Here is a 12,966-nt window from a genome sequence, read left to right on the forward strand (position 1 = left end):
AGGAGGAAATGGTTTGGAGCATTTCTGAGTGAGGTCAAAAGAACTCCAGGATTGGAGCCCAAGCAAGTTTCTGGAAGGCAATCTGGAGCCTGATCATTTCGGGCCTTAAAAGCTGTTATGTTTTGTTACTGATATCGAGGACTGTGAGAGCCACAAAAAGCCAGGGACGAACCTCGTAAGGGGTGCATATTAGAAAGCTCACTTGGGTATGCAGCATCAGACAGAGGGCCAGGGGATCAGGATAGAAGCTGCTATACTACAAGCCGCCGCCGCGGGCGGGCCGTAGAGTGGCTGAGTGACAGCAATGGGGATGGGTAGGGTGGAATGGAGCTTGAAAATACGGAGAAAGATTGAAGTTGGAAGCAGGGGGTTCTGATTTGGGTAAATGGCCTTTCCATCTGAGGAAGGGAGGAAGGAAGGGAGGGAGGGAGGGAGGGAGGGAGGGAAGTTATAGTTAGGCAAGTTAGCTTTGAGATGACTGGGGAATGTCCAGGTAGACACAACCAAAGACAGTTCTGCATGGCTTGAGCATGCAGTGCCCAAGTCTTAGATTCGGAAGCCACAGGCATAGAAAGGGTCACTGAAGGGAATTTGGGGTGGATGGATGGATGGATGGTTCTTGCCACCCCCCTCCAGGGAATATTTGACAAGGAACTCTCCAACCTAAGTTTCAAAAGTCCTGAGACTGAGGAAACTTGGAGTGGACTGGAGAGGGAAGACTGAGGTGAAAGCTAGGGTCAACATTCTGAGAGCAGCAGGCATGTAGGAGGGGAGAAAAGGAAGGACAGAGGGTCCAAATGGGAGTCACCCCAGAGAAGCACCCAACTAGAGGACAATGGCTTTAGTGCTAAAGCTGGAAGCTTTTTTGGGAGGGCAGGAAGAGGAAGGACAGTTGACAAGAATTTCCAGACAAGTCCCTCTGCTCTGTATAACAACACTCTATGAAACACAGGGACAGACTGACTGTCCGTGGGCCTGATAGGTAGGGTTCCATACGACATCGAAGGCTGAGCATGAACTTGGAGTGAGCCCAACAATGGGCTCTACCCCTCTGTCCCAAATTCCTGTCTTAACAGTTTCCTTCTTTTAGTTCTTGTTTCCATTTAGTGTTAGGATGAGCCTAGGGTGTCATCTATGCTGGGTTGGAGGAAAGTGGTGGGACGTTTTGATCCCTCTGTCTGTATGTCTCTGTCCCTCTGTCTTTCTATACCCCCCACTCTCTCTTTTCATTAGAAAGTTAATCTAATAATCTTTTTTTGCTCAGTGTGTGTGTGGGGGGGGGGTAGATTAGGTTTGGGATTTCACTACCAGAAAAGGCATGGGCTGTCTTTTGGCCACCCTCTTCTGCTTGCTATTTTCCTGTGGTATTTGGCATCTTTGGGACTTGAGACCTATTCAGTAGGAAATCAGAATGCCTTTGGGATGAATAGGGACTATACGCAGATCTAAATAGTATCTGACCTCGTAAGAGCATTAATGTCTTCATAGTGTTTGTCTCTACGCCTTACACAACAAGGATGACAAACGCAGTTGTGGGTTGTTTTTTTTTTGTTTTTGTTTTGCACAGCTGTTTTAATCCTCAGTCAGATTCACACCTGAGCTAACTTGTGGGTCTCGGCTTTGGAGGGAGAGGCAAAAGAACTTCCTTGAACCCAGGTTTCAAGCTCAACCATACCTTTAAAGATTAACACCCAGAGAAAGAGTTTTCTTATTGTCAACGATGAGAGCAAGTTCCCATGGGAAGGCTTGATGTCTGACTGGCAGGCATTTGGTGTAAACTTACAACAGTAACACCTCTTTTCTGTGAACCAGCATTGATTTTCCAGTCTCTTTCTAAAGCAAAGACGAGGAAAGCACGCACACTCGCACACTTGCTTTCCAAAGCTAGTGAATTCTCAGCCGAGTAAAAATAACGTGCAATTTAGCAAAGATCACGCTGTTGGAGTGGGAAAATCTTTCAGCATGTGGCGTCTCAAGTTATCTTTGTTTTCTTCTGTTTTCCAGTCATGTTGGGCTCAGAAATTCGTATTTTAGAGAAAGAAGCGAATAGAGAAACTCCTCCAACTCAGAGAGATGCTTTTGCACCCCTGGGCAGTTCCAAGTTCCTGGAGCAGGCACAAACCAAATGCCTGGTAAAAATTTGAGCCAGAGCTAAGTCCAGTGGCCACAAAACAACATCAGTAGCAACAACAATAACAAACTCCGCACAATTCAGGGCGGGCTGGGGAAGGCTTATATAAACTGCCAGTGCTAGTTCCAACACCTACTGTGCTAGGCTTTCCCTGATCCACATCGCCCTCACGGCTGAGGCACCTCTCTCGCCCCCTATAGGAAAGGAAAAACAAATGTTTCTAAATCAAAGGGCAACAACAGGGTCGCGTTGCTCCAACTCTATACTTAGGGAAACTTTAAGGCCCAGTTAGCAAAGTCTACCCTGCACAGGCTTGTAAGCAGAGTCCCAAATGACTGAAAGCAAGATGCTCCTTTTGTTGATCTGAAGAAAAAAGACTAGCAGATGAAAATAAGGAGAGACTTTGGGGGGAAATGCAGAACTATAGCCCTTGGCTGTGGAGCGGCGGAGATGATGTCATCGCTTCTGCCAGAGAGGCTGGGGGTGGAGCAGCGGAGTGGGAGCCGGCTCTGCTCTCGCCGCTGCCAAGGCTGCTGAGCCCACGTCAGGGGACGCGTCTGGATAAATAGGGTTCCACAATGGCCGTGACCCGCTGCGCTCCGAGCTGCGGGGCCCGAGACTGGAGCTTCCCGCGCGGGTCGTTGCTCTGGAGGCTGAGTGCTGGCGCTTCTGGTGCCGGTGCGCCCAGGGGCGATCGACGGCCAAACCCCCAGAACTCCTCAACAGTGCAGACTGGAGCTCCAGCAGGAAAACTCACTCTACTGCCCGTAGGTAAAGAGATAAGGAGATCAGAGGGGCTGGAAGAAAAGGGTCCTCCCAGCAGGGACTGCAGCCCAGGAGGACAGTGCCATGCTCCTCTCCATCCTGGTGGCGTTATGCCTGTGGCTGCGCCTGGCGCTGGGAGTGCGCGGAGCGCCCTGCGAGGCTGTGCGCATCCCCATGTGCAGGCACATGCCCTGGAACATCACCCGGATGCCCAACCACCTGCACCACAGCACTCAGGAGAACGCCATACTGGCCATCGAGCAGTATGAAGAGCTAGTGGACGTGAACTGCAGCTCGGTGCTGCGCTTCTTCCTTTGTGCCATGTACGCACCCATCTGTACCCTGGAGTTCCTGCACGATCCCATCAAGCCCTGCAAGTCTGTATGCCAGCGCGCACGTGACGACTGCGAGCCCCTCATGAAGATGTATAACCACAGCTGGCCAGAGAGCCTGGCCTGCGATGAGCTGCCGGTCTATGACCGTGGAGTGTGTATCTCTCCAGAGGCAATAGTCACTGACCTTCCGGAAGGTAAGAGAAGAGGAGGAATCAAGGAGGCCAAGGGATTCTAGGGAATCAACACTATCCTGAGAGAAGCAGATGGTGTCTGTTTAGAGCCCACCAGCTCCTGTCCCAGCCTTGGGGGAGGGCCCAGAAGATTACCTCTTAGGGATTTCTCAGGGGAGTGAAACGGAGCTCCCTGAAGGACAGGGGGAATACGGTTGTTTGAGAATAAACCCATTTAAGTGTTCTTATCTAAGGTAAATAAAAGAAAGCCTAAACAAAGAAAGCTGGTGCTTGAAACAGTCCCAGCAAGTGGTGGCTAATATGCTCTCATTCCATGCTGATCGGGAGTTCTTTCTTTCTGGAAGAGCAATAATAGCTCCCACTCCCCACCCAGCGTAAAGTTTGTAAATGTTGTCGCCCTGGTTAAACTCCACTCTGTGTCTATGTTGTGGTCACTGAGCAGAGCACTGTGGCATGTTGGTTAATCTGATCGTGTGTCACTTCCTCCGTTATTTTCTTTTATGCTGTTTTACTGTTATTGTTGGAAGGGGCACTACGAATTCATTTCTTGAAATGAAACCTGAGAACGTTATTGCATTATTTTATCGAGGCTTCCCCTAAATCAGATCATCTTCTGTTTAAAGAGACGGCATCTAGGATGTGAATCAAGGGGGTGGGCGTGATTTATGAACCTTGCTTTAAACTCCTCTCTTATTTGGAATACCTGGGGGGAAAAAAGTTTAAATTAGACAACTACTTCAACTTCATTAAGCCTGGAAGTCATGCTTAGTACTGTTGATAATGCAGCTGTGGACTGTTCCTGCACTGCAGTGGGAGGTAGCGATGTGGAAACAGTCTGGGGTGTTCTAACAGAAGACCTGTTAATTTGTTGACTTGGAAGAGCAGTATCCGGGTGGCTCAGGGAGGCAGCCATAAGACTGATCCAGGTTAGTGTCAGGGATGTTCATTTGCACCAAATTCTGCTTGAATAAGCAAATTCTTGACTCAGAGACTTTTTTTCCTTAGGCCTGAGTTATAGTGAGAAAGGTAGGTAACAATCACATTATTTTTACTAAGGCAATATTGTGTTGGATGTTTGTATTGGTTTCTAATTCCATGTGAATGAGGGGACCCAGGCATTGACTACATCCCCGAGGCCCTGTTTGTGTTTCAGATGTGAAGTGGATAGACATCACACCAGATATGATGGTGCAAGAAAGGTCCTTTGAGGCTGACTGTAAACGTCTGAGCCCTGGTGAGTTTCGTCCTCAGGCTTCCTCTGTTATGTGCCCCGAGTGATGTCCCTTCCCCACTGTCCATGTATTTTTATGTCTCTTTCAGATCGGTGCAAGTGCAAAAAGGTGAAGCCAACCTTGTCAACATACCTGAGCAAAAACTACAGCTATGGTAAGTTTTCTGATAACAGCATTTGCTTTGGGGTCTGGGCACAGCAAGGCACTGAAATCACACGAGACGGGATATAGTAGTGAAGGAGAAGGGGGTGACAGATGGGTAATTGCATGGTTTCTGGACCACTCAACAACCATCAAACTTCTTTTCTGGGTTAATGAAAGCAAGCACAAGATAAATAACTCACATTAAAAAAAAAATGACCCCAGTGAAAACTGCTATGCACAGAGTGGCCAAGACTGCTGCACCCATTATCAGATTGTTTCTCTACAGGAAGGACAGGGCTTGGGACCAGGATTTGTTTATCTGAAGACCAGAGGATGAAGATATGACCATGTGTCTTTTTCTTCACCAACAGCTGCAGACGCTTAGGCATCCTCTCTTTTACTTGAACAAACCATTTAGTACTTCCTCCAGAAGAAAAAAACCAAACCAACCACGCTATTTTAAATGTCTTGAGTATTTTTAATTCTCTATCATCATTTGGAAATACAATTCACTATGTTCTTTAAAGATTTGTACTGGAGATCAGAAACAATTCAATTGCTTGTGCTGGCACATATGTGCGCGCGCACACACATGACACAAACATACACTATATACACATATACATGAAAAGAAGAAAAAAACAAATCAAGTGTCTACTTGGGATATTTAATATTTTATTGAATTTCTGAAATGTTAAATTTCTCCTAAAATAACAAGGACAAAAAAGTAACAGGAAAGATATATAGTTTCTTCATCAACTTGGTTTTCATATTTAACTGAAATCACATATCAGTAAAAAAAACTTTAGATTATTTAGAAAGTAAGAGAGATATGGAACTCTTGGGAAATAACCTGTAGTTTGGTTGTCAAACTTTAGAGTCATGAATAACCAATGTGGATAATTCAATTACAGAAAAAATTCTTTTTCTTCCAAATAGGGTTTTTTTTTTCTTGAAATGTGTTCTATGTGGATATTGCCTTAATCTATTCTGCTTAGTGCTTCATCTGCCAGGATCCCCAATAGGTCCAACCAGAGTTTCCTTGCTGCCACTATCTCTGGGGTACTGTGCTGAGAATGAGTTGTTCGCGTGGTGTGCTTTTGGCTCCTCCTCACCCAGCTTCTTAATGGTGGAACCCCAAAACAGTCTTGTTTGGGGGCTGATCTACAACCCCACTAGAAGCACTAAGTAGTGGCAAGATCCAAAGCATTCGGAACTTCAAACTTGATCAAAGGTGGTGACCTGAGCATCCACCTGTAATAATACCTCATTCCTACTCCCTGGAACTTGTGTTGTCATGTTACAGGAGTGAACTGAGGACAGCAACTTTGAGAGTCCTTGTTGTTGGAACATGTTAATGTTAGGTCTCAGGCTGTCCAAATATCTAGAAATGAGCTCAGTCTGAACTATGAGAGGATTTCTGGTGGTTAGATAAAAACCAGCATTCCCTAGGGACCTGGAAGTTATGACTAATGAATTCTTCTGTAAAAAGTCATTCAAACATAGCATGGATGACTGAATGAATACAAGCTTCACCTTGGCCCCCAAAGCTGAGTAAGCCTACCCTCCAACTCATCCGAGGAAAAGTAGAAACAGATAACAATGTTTACAGAATATCTGGTTGATCTATAATCCCAATTCCAGGCTAACATTGGTCTTCTAATTACCTTTTCATTTTGTGGTGTGATTCATTAATTTTCAGATAGTGTTGACAATAAGATGTTTTGTGGGCTTTCTGCCTATACTAGGACTGCTTGAACATGATCTTAATTACAGAAATAACACTTTTTAAAAAGCTCTGGATTTGGCCCCAAAACACTGTCTCTAGTTTCTCCCAAAGGCTTCCATAACAACACTTACTTGAGTTTTCAATTGCAGTTATTCATGCCAAAATAAAAGCCGTCCAGAGGAGTGGTTGCAATGAGGTCACAACTGTGGTAGATGTAAAAGAGATCTTCAAGTCTTTGTCACCTATCCCTCGAACGCAAGTCCCTCTCATCACCAATTCCTCCTGCCAGTGTCCACACATCCTGCCCCATCAAGATGTCCTAATCATGTGTTATGAGTGGCGTTCAAGGTAGGTCGCAGGGAGTAGAGGAATTACATGGGAATTTCACTCAGAAGTCATAGTTTTAAAGAACAAAGTAATACCAGTTGTCATTTAAAAATATTTTAGTAGATGTCTCTTTTGAGATGCTATATTTCCTAAATATCAGTTTAGTCAAAACATGAATAATATAACCCAGTTAACAGGATGAAGGAAATTTAGAAAAAAATATTTTAAAAGACTCTTTAAAAATCTATTTCAGAATCCATTAGCTGATTTAAAATTATATCCACAAGCAGATTATTTTGAGTAACAGTAGTTATTTTAAGTCATTGTATTAGTCTCGTAGAACCTTGTACACACACACACTAACTTACATAGAAACTTAACATTGGTTTCCGCATCTGAGAATACATAACTATCAAATTAAATCATTGCAAAGCAAAGTATAATTAAGTAATCACACATATACCTCTAGCTGGGAGTACTGTTATACCTATATTTTCCCTGGTTTCCCCCCCCCCATATCTCAGTATATTTTTTAGAATGAAGGCATGAACTCTGCAGCTCACATCCTAGGATAGACCCCATAACTTGCTGCAATTTCATCTAGAAAAAAATCATGTGTTTTTGTATAACAAGCCCCCTCTTTCATTCTCTGACATTCATGCTTGCATGTTGCTTCTTGATAAAGCCCAAGACTCCTCCGTTCCTCTAAGGAGAAAAGCAAATGACATTTTGAAAATGTCCTAATTTCCTAGCCTAGTTGTGTGTTCCATGAGTTGTTGCCCTCCGCTGTAGCACTGCACCATCTTAGCTTTCAAGCTATTCTTCTTGCAACTGGCTCAAGAGTAGACAGTGCTCTGAACTCCTGCATTATGTTGCTGCAGCAGACCAGGGTTCATTTAGGGACATACTAGGTTGTTAGTCACGAGATTCTTTCTGGGCAACTGAGTGGGTTATAGACTCATCCAGTGCAAATATTTCTCTGTTTGTCTGGGATTTATGAAAAGAGATTTTGAAAGTAATTAGAGGTATATCTTGTGAGAGGCACAAAACTGGCATGAAGCTACTCTTCTTGGATCCCAGTAGTTCAAGAATAGTCATAAAGATAACCCAAAGGAAATGTTTTCCTTTTTAAAAAAAATCTCCAGTACTGAGGATTGTGCCTGGTGCCTCAGGCACACCTCGAGTTCAACACTTAGTCAAACTTCAGCCCTCAACTGACTTTTTGTTTGAAGACAATGTACTAAGACTAACCTTGAACTTATTCTGTAGCCCAGGCAGACCCCAATTTTGTGAGCTTCCTTCCTCGGTCTCCGTTTCAAATAGCTGGAGACACGGGCATGCTGCAAGCAGACCCAGCTAAGAGGAGTGTTCTTGAAAACAATGAGAGCAAATACAAGAGCATTTACTATGAAGGACATGTGACAAAACAATAGAAAATGCATGTGGGAGTTGCAAATATATTTATTTGAAAAACAGTCTCTTTTCTCACTGCATTATGAAATAAATTTAAAATGGATTACATAAGTGACAATTTTAGAACCTTGGTCAGAAAGAACAATGGATGATTAGAAATCTGACCCTTGAAAGACAAAATGCTCCTTAAGCACAAAATCAATTTTTATTTTTTTATTTTTATTTTATTTATTTATTTTATTTTATTTTGCGGTTTTTCAAGACAGGGTTTCTCTGTGTAGCCCTGGATGTCCTAGAACTCACTCTGTAGACCAGACTGGCCTCGAACTCTGAAACCCACCTGCCTCTGCCTCCCGAGTGCTGGGATTAAAGGCGTGAGCCACCACTGCCCAGCTGCCCAGCATCAGTGCACATTGTTGCTAGATTATATTATATTATGTGCACAACAGTCACAAAAGCAGATAGAAAAGGACATACCACTGTAATGGATATGATGAAAATGGAGATATTGTTTTCTAAAATTAGCATTTAATTAGCTAAGAACACAGTGCAAGATGTCTGCATGAATCCACTTAGAAAATTTCCATAAGTATAAATAGTAAATAAACAGAAAAATTCTCCTTTGTATTCCCAATGCTCAAATGAGCAGGAGATTCTACTTTTAATTAATATTTTAATGGTAGTGAATTAGATGAAAATTAGGCTATTTTTAAAACAATTTGAACTCTATTGAAAATCCCTGGTTTACACTATTTATTTATGTTTACTTTATGTGTGGGGGCTGTTTTGCCATATGTATGTCTGTGCATTATGTGTATGCAATTGCCATGGAAGCCAGAAGAGGCCATTATATCTCTGAAACAGGAGGTAACAGCTGCTGGTTGGCCTCTGTATTGAGGTTGGGAACTGAACTCAGATCCTCTGCAAGGCAAATCAGTTCTTTTAACCTCTGCGCTAGTTCTCTCTCTCTCTCTCTCTCTCTCTCTCTCTCTCTCTCTCTCTCTCTCTGTGTCACACACACACACACACACACACACACACACACACACACACACAGTCCCTTTTGGCCCAGTATTCTACTTTCAGAACCTGTCTAAAGGAAACAATAATCCAGTGCATATTATTCTGTGCAAGAATATTCAACACAGTAAATAGAGAGTGGAGAACAGCTAAGTAGATATCCACAGTTGCACTATATATTGTTTACTGTTTATTTGTGTTTTTCTAATCATCCCAGAAAACAAATATAACAATGAAAAGTAATGTATAGTATAGTCACATATAAAGTGTGCTCAGAAAAACATATAGGAACAAGAAAAATCCATAGGTCTTTAACAGTAGATATAGAGGTTGTAGGAATAAGAATTATTTGAAAACAAGTATAACTTTCTGTATGGATGTTTTACCTTTATAATAAAAATTTAATTACCAAAAAATTTTACTTCTTTTAGGATGATGCTTCTTGAAAATTGTTTAGTTGAAAAATGGAGAGATCAACTTAGCAGAAGGTCCATAGTAAGTATAAGCAGCAACATGGTGGGAACGGGTAGACATGAAGATAAGAAATCCTACAGATGGGGCTTCTCCACCTTGCCTTCTCACCAAGCTCTCACAGGAGCCATGGATGGCAGGAACACAAGCGGTTTGAATCTGTAGTTGAGCATCACACCCAACTTACTTGGAATTGTTATCAGAAACTGTTGTTCAACTTCACAGTTGACAGGGTTGGACTCAATTATAAGGCACCAGTTATTCCCAGGTTAAATTGAGCCTTTTGTTTCTTTATTGTATTACAACTTAGTAATATAGTGAAGAGTATAAAAATTTGGTATTCACTGGGGTTAGAATCAACATATATCTGTAGGTATGCAAATATTTCTAAAACACATACCACAACTAACCTACTATGTTGCATTTAAAATAACATAAGGCATGTCTCTATGAAAAAGTAATTCATTTGTGTTCAAATGTATAATCTCAGTGGTACTGTCCCTGCTATATTGATGATTACATTAGAGTGAGAATATTCTCCCCACCGCAGATGAAAATCATCTGCAACTTAAAATGGTAACTGATTTGGAATTTTTAGAGGACATTGGCTCCTCAAAATAAATTTAGACTTATTGAGGAGAATTTATACATTAGGTACGTGAAAGAAATCATTCCTCCTCAGTTTTTCAGTTTGCAGGAATAAAAATACTTAGGCAAGGCACTAGAGTATGTGAAGAATTCAATTAGGAAGAAGACAGCTGAAGACTGAGCATGCCTACAAAATAGAACTAGACATCACTGTATTAGACCTGTGCCAAACACTTCTATTAGAGACTTAGGGGCTACTTGGCAAGTGTGTTCACTGTTGTAAGATACAATAATCTAGGAGAATTGCATTTCTGGTTCCCATGACAAAAAAAAATTATAACTGAAAAATCAGTGGAGAAATCAATTCAACCTCTGCTCTCCACACTCCACATGTGTGTGCACATACACAGCAAATAAATAAATAGATACATAAATACATAAACAAACAAATGAATGCCATAACTTTTGTTCTGAGGGAAACTTGTTTATGTGTCAGGTGACTCATTCCTCAGTGTTCTGGGCACATAAGTGGGTTACAGCAACACCCTATCCGCTTCTCTGTGTCTCATAGGTTTGTTTGTTCATTTTTTGGTTGTTGTTTGTTTGTTTTTCTGCATCCTATCATAGTTCAAAAATAACATACAATACGACATTTTGAGGGAGAACACTTTTATTATAGTACATGGCTGCAATAATTTTATTCTTTGTACCTATTAGTTAAACCTTATGGTAGGTACATATTGGCAACAAAAGTCATAGTATCTACGGAGCACAGTACTGTAATGGTCAGCATTGTGCACATGAGTTCTTGGAATGATACAGTGAAGAATGGTTTCTGTTTTGTTTTAGATAAAGGTAATTTCTTCAATGTAGTAAATCACTGGTTTTTCAGGGAGAGTGCATACATTACTACTTTTAGCAATAGCAACATTATTTCAGAAAGCTTTGTTGTGTAGAGATACTGTACTGAGACTGGGCATTGGAAGCACACAGGTAGGACTTGAGCTCTAGAAACAGTTGGAGAATGTTGAATTCTGGCAAGAATTTTTTTCTTTTTTTCTAATTAGATATTTTCTTCATTTACATTTCAAATGCTATCCCAAGAGTCCTCTATACCCTCCCCCCTTGCCCTGCTCCCCAACCCACCCACTCCCACTTCTTGGCCCTGGCATTCCCCTGTACTGGGGCATATAGAGTTTGCTAGACCAAGGGGCCTCTCTTCCCAATGGTGGCCGACTAGGCCATCTTCTGCTACATATGCAGCTAGAGACATGAGCTCTGGGGGGTTACTGATTACTTTATATTGTTGTTCCACCTACAGGGTTGCAGACCCCTTCAGTTCCTTGGGTACTTTCTCTAGCTCCTCCATTGGGGGCTCTGTGTTCCATCCTATAGATGACTGTGAGCATCCGCTTCTGTATTTGCCAGGCATTGGCAAAGTCTGGCGAGAGTCTTTAATGGCTCTACAGTCCTGTGAGAATGATCTCTGTGTGCCCATTTACTGCTTATGACAACAGTGCCCAGAGTATCTATTGTGAGCTTCAAAGAAATTGTGAGTGTTGAAACTTCTTTGCACACAGAGCACCTTCCTGTCACTGGATGCATGATAAGTGCCCAGCATAGGGAATCTACAGTAATTGCTGTGGCATTACAGAAGAACTGCAACTAACATGAAAGCTCACAGGTCAGTTCTGGTATCGGTTGAACAACATAAAAGGGTAACATGTAACATTTACAAATTGCCTCCCAGCAGTGGGAAGAGAGGCTTCGGGAACAGCAGAGAACAATTCAGGACAAGAAGCAAACAGCCAGCCGCACCAGTCGCAGTCACCCCCCAAAGCCAAAGGGGAGGCCACCTGCTCCCAAACCTGCCAGTCCTAAGAAGAACATCAAAGCTAGAAGCGCCCCCAAAAAGTCAAACCTGAAGAAAAGCGCAAGCTAATTACTTTCCACGATGGAGCCACCCTTACAGGATAAGGTGGGGCTGCCTGGGACAGTCTACAGAAGGCCACACACCATTTGCCTTAAGGACCCACTGCAGTTCTCTTTATAGACACATCTTGCAGCATGTCTCATAATGATAGCATCAGTGTTTCGCTTTAAGCCACAGAGCCCTGTCACTTGTTGGTTTTCTGGTATGGAAAATACAAGAGGGGAGGCTTGTGGAAGGGTATCTGAATTCACAGTGGTCTGTGTACATACTCTGTGACCTTCTGTTTTGAGAATTTGACCTAATATGTACATTATAAAGTTCACATACTATGTCAAGCAAAACTTTTTTGACAAAAAAAAAAAAATATTGGGTATCCTTTGACTTCTGTTAAGAAGTTAGTGACGTATTAAATGTTATTGAAAACATGTTTTTGACAAAGGCGGGGGGAATGATACTTAAAAGATCTCCATGTGTTTGTTGTCTGCAGAAAGATGTTGCTGACAAGTGGGGTTTTGAAAAGCTTAGAGCTGTGGCATGTGGGAAAGGGAAACGGGTGCTGTCAGACTTTCAATTCTGTCTTTATCTAGGAACTTTGAAAACGAAGCTAAAAATGGCGAGTAGAGAGAGGCAGACTGTCAGTCTCTAGGTTCTTGTCATCTGGCTACCACACCATCCTTGAGAGGCTCC

At 42.4% G+C, this 12,966-nt stretch overlaps 1 protein-coding gene across 1 annotated transcript; it reads left to right on the top strand.

Moving 5' to 3' along the window:
- The first annotated feature begins 2,722 nt into the window (after positions 1–2,722).
- On the top strand, positions 2,723–12,740 carry Sfrp4 (secreted frizzled related protein 4). Its single transcript, XM_021215777.1, has 6 exons — positions 2,723–3,425; positions 4,576–4,656; positions 4,743–4,808; positions 6,677–6,875; positions 9,719–9,782; positions 12,097–12,740. The coding sequence occupies exons 1-6, from the start codon at positions 2,981–2,983 to the stop codon at positions 12,286–12,288; spliced, it is 1,047 nt and encodes a 348-aa protein (XP_021071436.1). The 5' UTR covers positions 2,723–2,980; the 3' UTR covers positions 12,289–12,740.
- Positions 12,741–12,966: the final 226 nt, after the last annotated feature.

The sequence above is a fragment of the Mus pahari genome, chromosome 16 (assembly GCF_900095145.1).
Source record: "Mus pahari chromosome 16, PAHARI_EIJ_v1.1, whole genome shotgun sequence".
NCBI lineage: Eukaryota > Metazoa > Chordata > Mammalia > Rodentia > Muridae > Mus > Mus pahari.

Bases quoted from the DNA above. Each gene is read 5' to 3' on its own strand.
- Sfrp4 (XM_021215777.1), top strand. From the start codon at position 2,981: ATGCTCCTCTCCATCCTGGTGGCGTTATGCCTGTGGCTGCGCCTGGCG. The intron at 4,809-6,676 runs GTAAGTTTTCTG...TTTCAATTGCAG, and splicing joins GAGCAAAAACTACAGCTATG to TTATTCATGCCAAAATAAAA. The intron at 9,783-12,096 runs GTAAGTATAAGC...ATTGCCTCCCAG, and splicing joins AACTTAGCAGAAGGTCCATA to CAGTGGGAAGAGAGGCTTCG.